An 18,830-nucleotide genomic window follows, 5' to 3' on the forward strand; every position below is an offset into this window, starting at 1 on the left:
AGTTTTCCACTAAATAAATACAAAATGATACTTAATAATTTTTATTTATGCTTCCACATACAATAATACACAGTAGCCTAATAAAAAATCATTATTTACCTGCATATATTTTTACTAAAATATTTCTTTAAAGAATCATGTTTATTCATAAACCAATTCAAAATTATTAAAAATACGGACTCCTTTATTGGTATCAAAATAAATAGACATTTATTGGACTTTCTCTTGTACACACAGCAGTACTTTTTTATTGCAAATTCAACGTACACAAAGAACTAGGAATATACAAAGTTATACATTCCACTAACAGAACAAAATGCAAAGGGGTGATATTATAAAGAGATAATAAAGATAAGGAAGTAACACAAAGAAAAAACGAGATAATAGGAAAAAAAAAGAGGGTACATAAATGATGATGAATGCATATTAAGAATGTCAAACATAGTAAATATTCTGATGTTTTATCGCTTTCTTGTTAACAGACGTTGAGATTGTACCTGCATCCAAATTCAATTCTTGCTTAAAAATATTAAAATGGGGTTTACAGTTTGTGTATTTATATTTGTGAATGTAAAACTTCCCAATGAACAAAAGCAAGTTTATGCAAAAACCTGCATTGTTCAAATTCTTGTCTTTAACATAAAATCCAAAAAGAAAAACACCCTGGACAATCAAAGCACCAACATCACTCCAAAAAGAGTGAACATAAGGACAATCCCAAAATAAATGAGTTATAGTTTCGATTAAAGCTTCTCAAAAAGAACAGGATTTGTCAATATTTTTTTTTTTTTTTTTACTTTTGTGAAAAATGCTTTACAGGGTAAAACCTGTGAATAATTTTATTAGATATTTCTTTAATTTTGTTTGTTAGCAAAAAAAATGTACAGGAGTGACCACACATGAGGCCAATTTATATCATTAAAAAATTGTTCCAATAGGAAATGGCGGACAGAATAGAAGTAGCAAGGTCCGAAAATAATGATCTAATTTTATAATTGGATTTACACATTGAGAAACAAATGGGATCCACCAAAGTGGATGCAGGGCTAGGGGGCAAACAGATAATATCGAGTCGCCATTATTACTGTATGTAAAGAGCAGACAGATTTCTAAAGAAATAGACTTTGTAACTATATTCAATTTTTTTCTGGTTACTTGAATTTGGTATTTCAAAACACAGTCTGAGTAAATTACCATCATCAAACAACTGGTTCACTAACATCAATCCATTCCTGAACCAACTTTCAAAAAACAAAGACTTTTTCTTAAAATACTTTTTTCATAAAAATTGTGTGGCGAAAAATGATGTTTGTAAATAAGTCCCCAACCAAAAGCACTTGCTGATGATAATTGGAAAGTGAAACAGGGAGTTTACTAACCGAATAATTGCACATGAAAAGAAATTGTATACCTCCTAACCGAGAGAAAACGTGTTGTGGGATTAAATTCCAAACAGAGGTGTGATCGTGAAGGAAGTGTTTGAGCCGACTGATTTTAAGAGTATTATTAAGAGTCAAATTCAATACAATTTAAACCACCCTTATTATAAGAATTTAGTGTAATAGATTTTCTAAAATATTGTGTCTTATTTTAAGCAACATTGCATTAATCAATTTACAAGTGGATTTATCAACATATAAAGATTGAGAAGCATAAGACAGTCTTGAAATACCTGGAAAAAATGTAATCTCTGGCTTTTAATGGATTTATCCTTGAAGGGCAGAGTTCTGCATACTAAAGCAGAAGTTCTGCATACTAAAGCAGAACTCTGTCTTTCAAGGATAAATCTCTTAACAGCCAGAGATTACATTTTTTCCATGTTTATTTTTTCAACATTTGGGTTCAAATTCACCTGAAATCTCAATTTAGTATCTTTTGTTATTTTGATTCCTAAATACGAGACACTTTCTTTAACAGGGATATTGCAGATAGAGGATGTAACACAATTTTTAACCAGGAGTAATTCACATTTATTAATATTAAGAAGAAGGCGGGATCTGAGAGGCATCCTCCAAAAACAACGCTGTGTCATCTGCCAGTTGACTAATAATTAATTCCGTCTCACCTACGATGATACCCTTCACCGGACTCTCTCTGATATGTAAATTAAAAAACTGTGTAGCTATTAAAAAAAGGTATGGAGTAATTGGGCAACCCTGTCTGACATCACGCTTTAAAGTAAATCTAGGAGAGGTACCATTGCTGAGTCGGATAGAACTATTCCCATTGAAAAAATTAAAATAAAAAAATCACCAAATCCAATCCTGTGCAGGCCTGTAACATAAATTCATGTTGTAAATAATCAAATGCTTTGTAGTAATCAAGATAGAGGATAAAGCTATCACTAGAAACAAGATCATAATAATCTAGTATATCTAGAATCAAGCGTATATTATTAGAAATATGTCTCTGATGGATAAACCCTGATTGACATTCATCTATTATGTTTTTTAAAATAGATTTCAGCCTCTTTGCTAACACTAGGGCAATGATCTTGTAGTCAGAGAGTTTTTGTTTAAATTTCGCACCTGCATTCCAATCTACATCTTGATGTAGTCTAATCCTTCCTCATGATCATGCAGCGTGTTTTCATCAGATGAATGGGAGGATAAACAGTATTAAAGTGTGACGAGACTCGCACCTGCAAAATCCTAAAACTTTATTTCCAGGTTTAATTTATATTTTGAATAGACTCTGATTTTTAACCCCACCATGTGGGTTTATGTTTTCTCTTTTAATCGTTTAATGTAATTTTGAGTGTGACCATGATTTAATGAGGGTGTACCTGTATGCTGGGTTGGAAATCTCAAGGATTAATAGTGGTGTTTTTCTTATTGCATTACGTGTTGTTCTGAAAGCAAAAAGAAACAAATGAAACACGGAATGTAGGCTGTCATCCGCGCAGTCTGACCGAAGCAATTCACAGAAAGTCAAGCGCTTCCTGCTCGTGATGCTCAAATGGCTTGCACGCGCTGCACGAGTCTGTTGGGTACACTGCAATTTCGTCACATTTTCACTTTTTGTTTAGCCTCCCATTCAGCTCATAAAAACACGCTGCGTGATCATGAGGAGGGATTACATCAAGATGTAGATTGGAATGCAGGTGCGAAATGTATATAAATAAAAAAGTCTTCTACTCTCTCGCCGTTGCTGGCGTGCCAATGATTACCCCTCCTTGCCAGTGCTGGCACACGTGCAATAGGTTGCCAACCCCTGCTCTAAACGATGCTTCTGATCAATGAGCTCAGTCCTCTCCGAGTCTGAAAGGTCCTCCACATTTTTATGTGATAAAGCAATGATTCTAGAGATAGTTTTATCTTCATCAGTTTTTTTTTATTATTTCTTTTTTTTTTTTTTTTTTTGCTAAGGCACTGCAATACTTTTGACAATATTTTCCAATTTCGTATTTCAGAAGTTCCCAATTACTACTATACATAGCCTCCTTGACAGACTAGAAATGACTGACTAACCAAACTCACAAAACAATCTGACAAACACAAGCTGGTAGAAGGCACAATATGTAGAGGGAGAGCACATGAGGAACAGGTGATGACAATCAGCACAACAAGGACCAGATGAGGAGGTGTGGCAAGGGGAAATGAGGAGGCGGAGTAAGGAGAGCACATGGCTGACACAAACACAAACAAAGACATGTGCTCAAAACAAACACACAAGGACCAAAACAAGTAGGGCAGTCCAGACCAAATCTTGACAGTAGAAGTACTTAAAAAATGTGCAAACACCTATGAGCAATCAAACATAGTGACCCCGTTTTTGGGGGGGCGTATCTTTTTTCTTTGTACCCAACAGCTGTACTGAGAAGCCTTCACTAAAACTTATAGTTTAACACACTGTTATCTTGTCATTTCTCTCTCAGTCTGATGGGCTGTAATCTGACCGAGAAAAGTTGTTCAGCACTGGCCTCAGTTCTCAACTCAAACTCCTCAAGTCTGAGAGAGCTGGACCTGAGTAACAATGACCTGCAGGATTCAGGAGTGAAGCTGCTCTCTGATGCACTGAAGAGTCCTCACTGTACACTGGAGATACTGAGGTTTGTGTTTGCAGATTCATTAGTGCATTGGAATATACGTTATGAATAAATTGTGGTTCATAGCTGTGGTTACTGTGTACTAGTGGTCAACCGATATGGGGTTTTTAATGGCCGATACCGATATCCAGAGAGCAGTATGGCCGATAGACTGATACAATGCCGACATGTCACACAATTTAATATAGTAACAAACATAAAATTGCTAAAAAAAATAATAATAAACTCTTTTTTAGCACTATATTTATTCAATTTCACACAAAACAAAAAAATAATGATATTGTATTTTAAATGGTAGATAGCAATTTCTGTTTAGTCTCATATTTTAGTAATTTTAGTAATTTATTGATGAAAATGAAGAAATTGTTAATATATTAGTGAAGCACTTCTCAGTGGAAGGAGGAGGCGAGAAGCAGATTTCTTGGTAGGCGTTTTTATTTTCCTCACTGCAACACATACACACTCTCATGGCTTTACGTTGTTCGATAATACAGTCTAAAAACATCCACAAACTAGTTCACAAACTAAACTCACCACTTTGTAATAATAATAATAACTTTTGGCTTCACAGTCCATGCCCAGGCTCTCTCTCGTCTAACTGCTGTGTGGCTCTATTTATGCCGCTCTCCCCGTGCTCACTGAAATTAGAGACAGGTGTTAGACATAATTTAACTCGGGTGTAAGCGCCCTTACCGCTTTCTCTCTCTCCGGAGAGATACTTGACCACGCCCCCGCTGCCACATATCCCCACCACCCGACTCAGGCCGGGGCAGCATCCGGCCTGCCTACCACTCCCCCCCCCATTCCTGGAAAGGAAGTCGGCGACAGCCATCTGCGCCCCCGGTCTGTGGACCTCCTTGAACTTAAATGGCTGAAGATCCAGGTACCAACGGGTGATCCGGGCATTGGTATCTTTCATGCGGTGGAGCCACTGGAGTGGGGCGTGATCGGAACAGAGGGTGAAGGTCCACCCCAACAGGTAGTATCGGAGAGTGAGGACCGCCCACTTGATGGCGAGACACTCCTTTTCTACGGTGCTGTACTTAGTTTCCCTCAAGGAGAGCTTACGGCTAATGTACAACACCGGGCGCTCCTCCCCCTCCACCACCTGTGAGAGTACGGCCCCCAGCCCCCTGTCTGAAGCATCTGTCTGTAAAACAAAAGGGAGAGAGAAGTCAGGTGAATGTAAAAGCGGCCCCCCGCAAAGTGCAGCTTTAACTTGCGTGAAGGCCCGCTGACACTGCTCCGTCCACTGGACCGGGTCTGGAGCTCCCTTTTTAGTGAGATCAGTCAGCGGGCTGGTGACGTCTGAATAATTAGGCACGAACCTTCTATAATAGCCAGCCAGCCCCAGGAACTGTCTCACCCCCTTTTTGGTCTTGGGTCTCGGGCAGGTCGCAGTCGCCGCTGTCTTGTCAATTTGGGGACGCACCTGCCCGTGGCCCAAGTGGAACCCCAGATACCGTACCTCCACCCATCCAATCGCGCACTTCTTTGGGTTCACTGTGAGTCCCGCTCGGCGCAGCGATCTCAGAACCGCCCTCAGATGTTGCATGTGCCGCTGCCAATCATTGCTCTAAATGATGATGTCATCTAAATAGGCAGCGGCATAAGCTGAATGCAGTCTGAGGATTCGGTCCATGAGAAGCTGAAACGTAGCCGGGGCCCCAAACAAACCGAATGGAAGTGTCACAAACTGGTGCAATCCGAACGGTGTGGAGAAGGCGGTTTTCTCATGGGAAATTGGTGTCAAGGGGATCTTCCAATAACCCTTCGTCAAATCCAATGTCGAATAAAATCGAGCAGTGCCCAACCGATCGAGCAACTCATCAACACGAGGCATTGGATATGCATCAAATTTAGACATCGCGTTGACTTTTCTATAATCCACACAAAATTGCACAGACCCGTCGCTCTTAGGCATTAGAACAACTGGGCTGGACCAATCGTTGTGGGATTCTTCTATTACCCCCATATCGAGCATTGCATCTTCCTGAACAATTTTCTTCTTGTGTTCAGGTAATCGATAGGGGCGGCTAAGTACCACGACCCCCGGCTCGGTCTCGATGTGGTGATGGATGAGGTTTGTACGTCCCGGTAGAGGGGAGAACACGTCCGCAAACTCCTGTTGCAACCTAGCAACCTCCGCGAATTGACTCGGTGAGAGGTGGTCTCCGCAAGAGACCGGGGTGAACTGTTTATGTTTTGAACTCACCTCCGGTCCGAGCTCCGCCTTCTCGGGGACTACCGTAGCCAACGTCACGGGAACCGCCTCCCTCCACAATTTCAGGAGATTGAGGTGATATATTTGACGTGTGCCCCCTCTATCGGTTCGTTTAACCTCATAATCGAGATCTCCCACTCGTCGTGTGAACTCAAAGGGCCCTTGCCAATTGGCGAGTAATTTAGAGCTCGATGTGGGAAGCAATACAAGCACTTTATCTCCCGGTGCAAATTCCCTTAGCTGAGTTCCCCTGTCATACAGTCGGCGCTGTCGTTCTTGGGCTTGGAGCAAATTCTCCTGTGTTAGCTGTCCCAAAGTGTGGAGTTTTTCTCTAAGATCAAGAACGTATTGTATTTCATTTTTGCTGTTTGAAGGTCCCTCCTCCCAGGCCTCTCGCAATACATCAAGCACACCGTGTGGGCGGCGCCCATTCAGCAGCTCGAATGGGGAGAAGCCAGTGGAGGCTTGCGGGACCTCTCGTACTGCAAATAACAGGGGGTCAAGCCATTTATCCCAATTTCTAGCATCGTCGTACATGAACTTACGAATCATGTTTTTGAGGGTTTTATTAAATCGTTCTACCAGGCCATTCATTTGAGGATGGTACATGCTGGTGCGAATTGATTTAATATTTAACAACTCGTACAGTTCGCATAGTGTCCGTGACATAAACGTTGTCCCCTGATCGGTGAGGATTTCTTTCGGAATCCCCACCCGGGAGATTATTTTGAAGAGTGCCTCCGCAACACTGCGTGCTGAGATGTTGCGAAGAGGCACTGCTTCCGGATATCGCGTTGCATAGTCCACTAGGACCAATACAAAGCGATGTCTGCGTGCTGACCATTCTAATGGCCCAATGAGGTCCATTCCAATTCTCTCAAAGGGGACTTCGATCAAAGGGAGAGGGCGCAATGGCGCTTTTGGGGTGGCCGGTGGGTTAACCAGTTGGTATTCGCGGCATGCCGCACACCACCTGCGGACATCGCCGCCAATGCCCGTCCAATAGAAACGGGCTATTAGACGGTTCAGTGTTTTCCTTTCTCCTAGATGACCCGCCATGGGATTATAATGAGCCGCCTGGAACACCATTTCCTGACGGCTCCTTGGAATCAAAAGTTGGGTTGTATCCTCTTTGGTCCGAGTGTCCTGTGTCACTCTATACAACCGCTCATTTATAATTGCAAAATAGGGGTATGAAAGGGCGATGTCAGGCTGGAGTCATTGACCATCGATGACTCTCACTTGGTCAAAGGCATGTTTGAGGGTTTCGACTCGCAACTGCTCCAAAGGGAAATCCCCCTCAGGGAATGCCCTGAGAAGGGGAGGGGCTGCAGCCTCTCCCCCTCTCTCGTCATTATAACGTGGAGCTGTCGAGGACGACCCTGGCTCTGCCTCCCCTGCCAGAGTATCGCACATTGCACATCTCCCTAACTTCATACAGGACCCATCCGCATAAATTCCCTTTAATAAAGCTCTAAAGTCAGGCCAATCAGTCCCCAAAATCAGCGGATGGGTGAGGCGGGAACTAACCGCGGCCTCCACTCTATGCTTTTTCCCCCGGAATTTAATCGTCAGGGTCACCACCGGATACTTGTGAATATCCCTGTGTACACATTTCACCTTCACTGTTTTAGTTGCGACCAATGCCTCGGGTTGAACCAAGCGTTGGTGGATAGTGGTTTGATTACACCCGGTGTCCATCAACGCTTGGTGAGTACCCCCCTTGACACTTACCGGTATCCGGTACGCTCCGGCCCGGTCGGGGGCAGCCTGTGGGAGGTCAGAGACCCGCACCACCGTCCCCAGCTCCATCAGAGGGCACTGATCTCGGAAGTGGCCCGGGTCTCCGCACCTCCAGCAGGCCGACCCAGGCGCTACGCCCGCATTTGCATCGGCGGTGCCCCCCCCTGAGGGGGAAAGCGGCGGGGCATTTGAATAGGGGAAGGTGTCGCCTCCCACACCCGGGGAACTGGTCTCAGTGGCTGAAGTCCTCCTCATCTGTGTGGGGCAGGAACGGGACCTGGAGAGAGAGCAGAACGAGAGGAGATAGGGGAGGGGAATGAGACAGGGGGAAGAGAGAGAGAGAGGGAGGGCTGTTCCACCCTCGGGATCGCCACCATGTGGGCCTCCGCAAGCCAGATAGCTTCCTCCAGTGACGCCGGGCGGTGGCACTGGACCCACTCCGCCGTCCCTTTTGGCAGTTGATGTACTAATTGCTCCAGTACCACCTGGTCGATGATCCCGTCGACGCCGCGGTCCCCCGTTATCAACCATCTTCGGCAGGCTTCGCGGAGCCATTGGGCGAAGGCAAACGGGCGGTCGGAGTTCTCCAGCTTCAGGCTCCGGAAGAGCTGACGACTTTCTTCCGGACTCCGACCAACCCGTTGCAGGGTGGCTTTCTTTAAGTCTCCGTAGGCCAGGAGGCTCATCGCTGGTAGTTGTTGAGCCGCGAGTTGGGCTTCCCCGGACAGTATCGGTATGAGTCGGGCCGCCCACTGGTCGAGCGGCCAGCCCAGATCTCAGCGGTGCGCTCAAAGAGATCCAGGAACGCCTCTGGGTCGTCCGCTGCCCCCATCTTTTGTAACGCAGGCGGGGGTAACGGCGTGTGGGTGTCCAGGGTCGTGGCTGGGGATGCCTCCTGGCTGAGAAGGCTCCGGATCACCTGTCGGTCCTCTGCTTGAGCACGCATGAGCTCCACAAACCGGCGATCTTGATCTTGCTGGAGCTCAAGCAGGGATTGCTGGTGGCTCCGATGTAGGAAAGCGAGGGCTTGGAGGATCTCCGCCAACTGGGAGGACTCTACGGGGTGACTTTCATCCATCTTCAACCAAACTTCAAATCCTGGGTTTCGGCACCAGTGTAGCACTTCTCAGTGGAAGGAGGAGGCGAGAAGCAGATTTCCTGGTTCAGGTAGGCGTTTTCATTTTCCTCACTGCAGCACATACACACTCTCAAGGCTTTACGTTGTTCGATAATACAGTCTAAAAACATCCACAAACTATTTCACAAATTAAACTCTCCACTTTGTAATAATAAAAATAACTTTTGGCTTCATAGTCCATGCCCAGGCTCGCTCTCTCGTCTAACTGCTGTGTGGCTCTATTTATGCCGCTCTCCCCGTGCACACTGAAATTAGAGACAGGTGTTAGACATAATTTAACTCAGGTGTAAGCGCCCTAACCACTTTCTCTCTCTCCGGAGAGATGCTTGACCACGCCCCCGCTGCCACAATTAGGAAGAAGGAAATAAAAGTACATACAGTAGTCCAGCAACCATAAATGGCATATCCACGTCAGCAATCGCATTTACTCAAAAAATACAGACTCAAAGCAATTGTACACACAGTGCATAGTGAATAAGAAATGTACTTAAAGCACACGTGAAGCGCTTTTACCTTGGGCTGCATCCGAAAATGTAGGCAGCTGACTTGCTACCTAATCAGTTAATGGCTTAACTGACAGCTGTTTTGAATGAATTGAACACTTAAGGAAACTGATCTCCGAACAGTTTGAAAAGCACCTTATTTTCATCGTACCCTCATATACAGCCTCCGGAGGTAGCATTTTCCTGGTTTCGGACGCAGCCTTGAAGTTGCACTCACGTGCTCGTGCGGATCCATCTCCTGACAGTTTAAACAGCCTGTATCGTCTACTTCATGATTTGTGAATGAGAGGAACATTTGATTCTGATACTGAAGTTTTTAATTCTGGCTGATGGAATCCACGCTTCAGAGGAAGATATTAGATGAGTGCTCGACGGGAAGAAAACACTGGATTTTCTTGAGGTTCGTGATGAATGACACCTGTTTAAACGAGATATGCGCATATTTGCAGATGGTATTTAATAGAAGTTTTATTGATATTTGCCTTTTTGTCATTAGAAAAGTTACAGGGAACTGTTGAGGAGAGAGAGGGAGAATGAAACAGGCAAGCACTTTAACATGAACTCTAACGTGTCTGCCGCGGCTCTGATATGTGGACCATTTAAATGATACTATGTTGCACACCGGTCTATTATTGTAATAACGCCATGGCATGTAACAACAAAACAAACCATGACTGGTCCTTTACATGTCTCAGACGCTTCACATGCAAGTAGGTGATTTTCGACACCCTCAAAAAAAAAATTCGGCCAAACGGGAAAATTTATCGGCCGATCAGTAAAAAAAAGTCATAATATCGGCCAATTTATCGGACTAGGCGATATATCGCCCGACCTCTACTGTGTACTTGTGGATGGGCTACCTCTGCTGAGTCTGGTTCCTCTCAAGGGAATCAAGTTATTCTGACTCTGACATCACAGTTCAAAATGATCACAACATTAATTTTTGACCAGCGCTTTAGGAAAATCTTCTTAAAATGTTCAGACGAGGAAGAAACTTGATGCAAATATACTGTAGAATTTGCTTTGATACAATACACTGAAACAACAGGAAATATGATATAATAATAGTAGAGTCAGTGAGACTGCAGGTAGGTGATATACTGTATAATATCTCAGTTATGTTCTGCCTATTTTATGTATTTATTTATCAATAATTATGTATTTGCTCTAAAATGTCATGAGTATTTTTTTTAATCTGAGGGACTATCATTTCAACCAAACAGCCTAAATTTGTGTTACAAGTAATGAAAGCATGTTTTCCACACAGTTTTTCAGTAAACAAAGAAGGATGAATGATGTTTATTCATATTATGAAAACATTTCTGTAAATGAACACGGTGAACAAAAACAACAACTTCACACTCTTGTGTTTTGGAACCCAGTCAGGTTGAATATTATTGTAATATATGAGTGAATTATTATTAGACTTAGTGGATAAGAATTGTTGTATATAGAAGTGATATATTTCTGACATATCTATTTCACCTGGAGCCTTTATTTTGATGGACTACCAGAGGACAGTTTCAGATAGAGGCTCACAATTCACCTCTAGATTGTGAAGAGCACTTTAAAAACACCTCAACGTCTGTCTCACATGAGGTTATCACTCAGAATCTGACAGTTTGATCAACTCAAATGTCCCTCAGTTCCTCAACACAAACTCCATCTTAGGAACAGGGAAAAGACACAGCAAAATATAATAAAAATACAAACCCAAAAGAACACAAAACACAGCAATATCATAAACTAATGCACAGTGAGGTAACAAACAACTTAATAAAAAAGGTGTTTGAAGAAATTGTGTTTCATTGTGGCTGGATTTCTGCAGGTGCTAAATGAAAAGTGATGCAACGAGAGTATTGCATTTATACATTGTTCCTCTATAGACCTTATTCATAGCAGTGCCATCTTTGATTTTTATGGGAATTACAGTGAGGCTGTGAGAGAAAGCCGTTCAGTCTCTTCATTGGGTTGTACAGTCATTTAAAGTGTTTTTGGATCATTCCACTGTTGAAAATACAGTAGACAAAAAACTCCAGACTACAGGAGTTGTGAAACATTAGAAGGGATCTAGAAGCTTTACAGAGCTTTATACAGTGCATGTCACTGAACAGATGGTAAGTCTATCCCTCACAGCCTCACTTTTATTCCCATTGTGAATTATGAATGTATGTATTGTATATTACATTTGTGACTCTATAGTGATTTTATTTATATCCATATTATTTTGATATGAAGCGACCGTAACACAATATTAAAGGAGTTATAGCCTAGGGTTCGGGAGGAGCTTGTCAAGTTAGCCCTGTCAATCATAATGTAAGCACATATAAGCAGCTGCTTATCTCACTCCCTTGACGATTATTCTGGCATCCCTCCACCACCCCAACTCCTCCTTTATTATTGGAGGGGGTGGGGGGGACTTAGAGCTGGAGCTGAGCCACATGTTGAAGACCCTCATGCTCGAGCCTCTTTTAAAGACAGAATTTAAAGAATTAGTTTACCCATAACAAACTGTTTATCATTTCCACTTCAAGTGCTCTGTGGATATGCAAACTCGTGAATGGGTGTTTAAAGATGGGAGACCATTTGTTCATCATACTTAACATCGATGTGAGCTTTGTACAGGAAGTATCAACTTGTATGTATGAATAATGAATGATATTATCTTATTTTTGAGCTTTTTGCCTTTTGTTTACATGATAGTGTAGATTGAGAGGGAGAGAGAGGGAGAACAGGGTTGAGACATGACCCAGGCAAGATTCAAACCTGGGTCCCCGTGTCAGGGTCAAATGCGCTACCTTCTGCACCACACCTCCAACTGAGTGAAAATATTATGGATGTGACAGCACTGAAACTCTATTTTTTTTTACGTGTATATATTTCTCAGACATTTGATTGAATTTCAGGAAAACTATCCTTGTCAATGAAGTGAAAATGAAGATTCTTTTGATCCCTCTTTTGAAAGCATGAAATAATGATAAAGATGTGACACGATTTCCGGTAAGGGAACACATAGACCTGTGATGCTCACTGGTCTGAGATTGCATTCTGGGATTTTTGGGGAGTGACTGTTTCAGTGCACTGGAACAATTTTGTGATTGGGACAACCCTAGAAATGGACGACTCCCTGACCATTGTGCTGACTAATGATCTAGAGTTGATTGAGATGCACCATATGAGTTCAGTCACAGTGTAATTTGCAGGTACCAGGGGCCTGATATATAAATGTTACGTACACACAAATTTGGCCTATTTTATTTTGTATTTTTCATAAATAATCTTGCCGTAAATGTGTGGACACTCTTGACGGTGCGTTCGCACTCTTATACTGGTGTGAGTATATTGGCGACTCTGACTGGCCAAGTAATAAACTCAACAAACTGATTATTGCAGATGATACACAGCTCTACCTATCGTTCCAGCCTGATGATCCAGCTGTCTCAACTCGGGCATATCTCTTTGTTGTCTCCCTGTGTGTTGTTGTGTGTTTTGTGTTTTTTTTTTTTTGTTTTTTTTATCATTTGTAAGTCACTTTGGATAAAAGGGTCTGATGAATGATTAAATGTAAATGTAATTTATCTGACTTTTTATGTGTTTGTTTTTAGATTTTCTTACTGTTGATGTTTTTGTAGATTATTTGACCGCTTATGTGTGTGTTTGTAGATTATCTGGCTGCATGATGACAGAGGAAGGCTGTTGTTCTGTGGCATCAGCTCTGAGTTCAAACCCATCACACCTGAGAGAGCTGGATCTGAGCTACAATCATCCAGGAGAATCAGGAGTCAGGCTGCTCTCTGAAAGACTCAACGATCCAAACTGCACACTGGACAAACTTAAGTATGTTGAGCTGTAAAACCCTGTTCATACCCATATTAACCCCTTAAACCCAGGCCCTAATTGGTCTTGAATGGTCAGTGAATGCACTGAAATAGCACCTGTATTTATTCCTTTTCAAAAATTTAAATCCCTAACAAATACACACAGAAGACATATAGTTTTAATGTTTCATTAGAATGATGACATTTTTGTAATAACAAAATTTTATCTGAATTTAATTTTTACTCATTTTAGGAAAACATTTCAACAGAACAATCTTCAAGCATCTGTCACTTAACCCTTTCACACTTGCTGGTGCATATTTGTGATGGTTTATGACTGGCCCCTTTAGAGTAGCGTCACACATTTGTTTTTCTGCAACAGTCAGTGCTGTCAAATTCAAATGTCGGCTTTCATGCCAACACTAACCTGTGCTGCCCAAGTGCCTGTAATTCATATTCACACAAACTGTTACTCATACAGACTTTTCAAGCACATGGTATGATTATTTTATGACATAGACATCCAAATGGTCACAAAAGTACTACTATAAAAGTTTACAGCTCATATACAAACATATCAACACAAAACGGGATCACTGATCCTCGCAGCCATGTCTGTTTACATTAGGTGGTCATTCCATTGTCAATCATAAGTAATTCAAACAGCAACTCAATAGTCTTTACAAGCACATAGTATGCTTGTTCAGTGAAACAGACAGCCAAATTGTTACAAAAACATCACAATAACGGACAACAGCTCACCTATATGCAGTCAACACATCAGGGAAACGCAATCATTCCAATCCAGCCATCTTTGTTTACATTAGGTGGCAATGTGTTTGTCTCTCTCTCTCTCTCTCTCTCTCTCACACACACACACACACACACACACACACATTGGTACTCCTATCATTATAATGATTTTTATAATATAGATTGTATTCCCTACCCCTAAACTTAACCCTCACTCTCTATAGACATAATGATTTTTATACTGTACAAACTATCCCTGATAGCACACGTACATCAACCAGACATCAATTTGATGTGTGTTTACATCTTAACGACGTCTATTTTACATTGTTTGCTCATCTGTAATGCATCTATAAGATGACAAATATTGTCTCGAACGTCAATAAGTCATTCAGTAGATGTCTTTGAGACATTTATGATTTAGAATGTTGTATATCTGATATTTGTAAGATGTTTAGTAGATGTTGCTTTCCGGATGAAAAGATCTAAAACCGACATCTCAGAGACGTACGTATATTAAACCTGTAAACACACACACAGCCACAAACATTGGTACTCCTATCATTATAATGATTTTTAGAATATAGATTTTATTCCCTACCCCTAAACTTAACCCTCACAGAAACATTTGGGATTTTTACATTTTCAGAAAAAATAGTATGTACGTTTGTATTACAAGGACACTAGAGATGTCCTCATAAACCACATTTATAGCATAATACCTTCGTAACTACTAGTGTATAACCTAATAAAACCACCAAACACACACACACAGTGTACAGACAGACCATATTGCTGATTTATGATTTTATATAGCTATGTATAAAAGAGGAAGTAAATCAAATACAGTACAGTAGAAAAAACCCATTTGTTTATATGCTTAGTATATACAGTATTTAAAATAAAAAAAAATAAAAAATAAAAAAACATTATCTGTAAATGTTTTGAAATGACAAATCAAGAATTCATATATTACTTGTCTACACTGTGATGTGTCACGTGACCTCATTCTAACAGATTTTGTATTCTTTTGATATTTCGTGTGGGTCATAACACACTCTGGGGGGCATTCAAGGGAATTCAGAACCTACTTATGAAAAGGTAAATAAAAATGATTCATGGTTTTGATTTAGAAAAGTCTCTATTGCTGCATGAATGTGTTTTTCTTAGTGTTTTGTACATATTTAAACATTATTTCAATTAAATTTGCAGTGTATTCTGCACACTTTCTTTCATAGGTCTGCATGTCAGCAAAATATGAGACACAAAAGTTTGAACTTTTGAGGGGGTGCTCTGATCCACAAAATTAATGCCTGATATCCCCCGAAGGACCCCACCCCACCTGGTCTACAATCTTATTGTAAAGTGTTAGCGATCATAAAATCATAAAGCCCAACACATCACCCCCCATCAAGGACATTATCGTGAAGTGTTACTAATGAGTAAAAAAAACATGTTTTAATTCATGGTTTTGATTTTGAAAAAACACTTGAGTGTCTGATATTGCTGCATGAAGGTGTTATTGAATACATTTGTACAAAGTTTAGAGCATTTTCATTTAATCAATCAAACTTCATTGGCTTTGCAGTGCAGAGTCCCCCTTCATCTCTCTAAAGTGCTACTTGGCCCATTTTGCCCCATTTTTATGTTTGCGCAAAAATGCACTACAAGTTTAAATATTTAAACAGTAAAACACAATGAACACAAATATTTACTGTATCTAACCAAAGAAAATTTTGCAAAGCTTTTTGCACATTTAAACATTATTTCCATTATATTTGCAGTGTATTCTGCACACTTTCATTGGTCTGCATGTCAACAAAATATGAGACTCAGTTCATAGATTAGTGTCATGTAAGACACAAAAGTTAGATTTTTTTATTTTTTTATTTTTTTTGTGGGGGGGGGTATAACACCTGAAGGACCCCACCCGAATCTTATTTAAAAGTGTTAACAATCATAAAATTATAACCCCAACAAATCACCCCCTATTAAGAACATTATTATTAGGGTTACTAATCACTAAATCCATCCATCTTCTAAAGCCAATTGTCCTGTGCAGGGTCGCGGGTGTGCTGGAGCCTATCCCAGCTGTCTCGGGCCATAATCACTAAATCATAAACCCCAAATCATAGCCAAGATTCCCACCTGTCCTTTACAGTGCTTTTGGGCTTTAGTTGTCCAAGAGATGACTTGATGGCAGTCCCCTAAATACAGAAAAGGTGACAAAGGGCAAATTTTATTAAAGGTGCAGTATGTAAGATTCACAAACCTTGTTATTAATGACACCGGTGGCCATTAAGTGAACTGCAGCCAGCTACCTGTTGCTCGTGCTCATGTACACACTCCATAGGGATGCATCGACCAAAACAATGATGTAACGTACAAAGAGACTGAACGTGATTCACCGGCATCATGCTGACAGATGAGGTAGCATAATTAAAATTATACCGTTATGATTGTTTTACTACAAACTTTGAGACTGTATATTATATTTGACTCTCCAGTGCCAGAACACGGCTAAAACAAAGTGTGGATATAGGTCTGACTATGCGAGACTGTAGTTTGAAGTAATCACTTTTCTTTGCATGATGCATTGACTGCATTTATACGATAGCCTATGTCAGTGTTAGCTAGCTACGCCATCTTTATCAATAGCTGTTCGCTAAATTTGGTGGATGATGACAGTAGCTGTTTATAAAATAGACTGTACATTATATATATGTTGACAATTCAGTATTGACTATCATTATTGACTATCAAACTATCATTTTGTTATATCGATGTGCAATTGTTTTATAACAGTAGAATGTATATGTTTTCTGTATAACCAAGTTACATTACACTAATGAATGGGTCTTTTTGCATTATTTTGAACATTGTCTAGCATTCATTTCATGTGTTATTGTAGTTTAGCTAAAATTACACAGCTCAATCCTTATGGCACAATATTTCACATGCTTTGCAGTTATGTAAGCTTACCTGTCCAATAAGAAGAACACCAATTCAGGGTCTGTTTTGATCCCCAAAACATAACGAATGTCCCTCCAGGAATTAAATGCCCTGCCGATTTTCACTCTAGTTTTCGCTCGACCACAATCACGTTCCCACTTAGCCAGATAAGATTCAGAAGATAAATGTTTTTTTTTGGCTTACTCCGAGTTTGTGTAGGAGTCGATGTTGTGCTGGGAGCCGGACGTTTGCTGGATTCCATCTCTAAGATAACGTTACCTAGTGTTGCAATTTGTTGTCGCTGTTTACGCCGAAAAAAACCGAGGCAAGGCTCTCAGGAGCGTGCATAAATGCCACATCCTTTGGATTTTTCCGGCAAAAGCGACCTGCTACCTTTGCATGAAAATCAGTCTACAGGCTTTAATAGGCAACCTAGGAAGTTGTTCACACATTGGCAAAAAAAGGGCGACTATTACATTAAAATGGTTACATATTGCACATTTAAGTAATAGTAATAAAAATATAAATAAATCATTGGTCTGTTCAAACCTCCTGCTCTACTTGTTAATAAAAGAGGTTCTTCTTGGGAACACTTGAAACTGTCTGTGCACAATCTGCATTAGACAGAGTGCCGGAGGGAAGAACTCAGCCTTGGTAAAGTTGTAAAGGCCTTGTGCTCTTGGCTCTGTTCTTGTACTGCTTGCTTGATAGAACCAAAATATTGTTGAAATGGTTTTGCAGTATTTGGTTGCGTAAGACTTTCCCTTTTTATTTGATGGGAAACACAGTGGACAGTGACAGTGATTCCAGGGAAAAGGTATTTTAGCCTCTTGCTTCAGTTTTCTTGCCTTGACAGTAAAAATAAATTCTATACCAAAACTGGTACTCAAATAAAAGTAAAATTTTCAAAGCTTACCGATCATAACAGAAGCACCATCACTGGTAAATGATGCAAGAGTGGCTGCAGGTCAGCATTTCTCTGCTGTGATGATGTTGAGGATGATTTCTGTAATAGTGGCAGCATCTCCAGTAGGGATGTAACGGTTTAACAGTTTCATGATATACCCCAGTATAAAAATAGATGATTTTCACATCATAGACATTCTTATTCACAGGATTGCATGAATATAAAATCTGTTTGAATATATGAAATGTCTGAACTTTTCTAAAATCCGAATCAGTTTAATGATGACATACAGTAACATCAGAAACTTTATGTGATAATACATCAATAAATTGTGATTTCCTCATTTTACATTAAATTGAAACTTCATTTGAAAGGCATGGCACAGGCTCAGTTCACCACAAAGACACGTCAGACCCTGAACCTTTATTTCACAGCTGAAATCTGCGGTGTGAGAGTATTTTGGATATTTTGGGTATGGCACCATCAATGGTTCTCAGTTTTTCTGTTTGGAAAGTTTGTCGCAAAAAGTGTCTGCTCAGACAGGAAACACTTAACTTGATCTCCGTGAGCATCGTCCCATGGAATTTGTGGAGAATAATACATTTAGCTGCAAACGTATTGCATTTATATGCAGTGTTACGATGAGCTAATTTTCATTTTATATTATTTATTATTTGCTTAAGTGCAGCACAACAGCAAGACTACAATATGTTTAATAATACCAATAATGTTTTATTTGTAAAG

The 18,830-nt window shown here is 40.7% G+C and overlaps 1 protein-coding gene across 6 annotated transcripts in view; it reads left to right on the forward strand.

Annotated features, from left to right (window-relative positions):
* Nucleotides 1-18,830, forward strand: part of LOC127420661 (NACHT, LRR and PYD domains-containing protein 3-like) — a 57,503-nt gene that overhangs the window by 33,615 nt on the left and 5,058 nt on the right. For 5 of the 6 annotated variants that reach the window (XM_051663087.1, XM_051663089.1, XM_051663088.1 and 2 more), the window contains exons 7-8: nt 3,878-4,051; nt 13,320-13,493. The exons of the other annotated variant lie outside the window; for it this stretch is intronic. In XM_051663087.1, the coding sequence (XP_051519047.1) occupies nt 3,878-4,051; nt 13,320-13,493 (348 nt within the window). The remainder of the gene's footprint in view (nt 1-3,877; nt 4,052-13,319; nt 13,494-18,830) is intronic. 6 annotated transcript variants of the gene reach the window in all.

The sequence above is a fragment of the Myxocyprinus asiaticus genome, chromosome 30 (assembly GCF_019703515.2).
Source record: "Myxocyprinus asiaticus isolate MX2 ecotype Aquarium Trade chromosome 30, UBuf_Myxa_2, whole genome shotgun sequence".
NCBI classification, from domain to species: Eukaryota; Metazoa; Chordata; class Actinopteri; order Cypriniformes; family Catostomidae; genus Myxocyprinus; species Myxocyprinus asiaticus.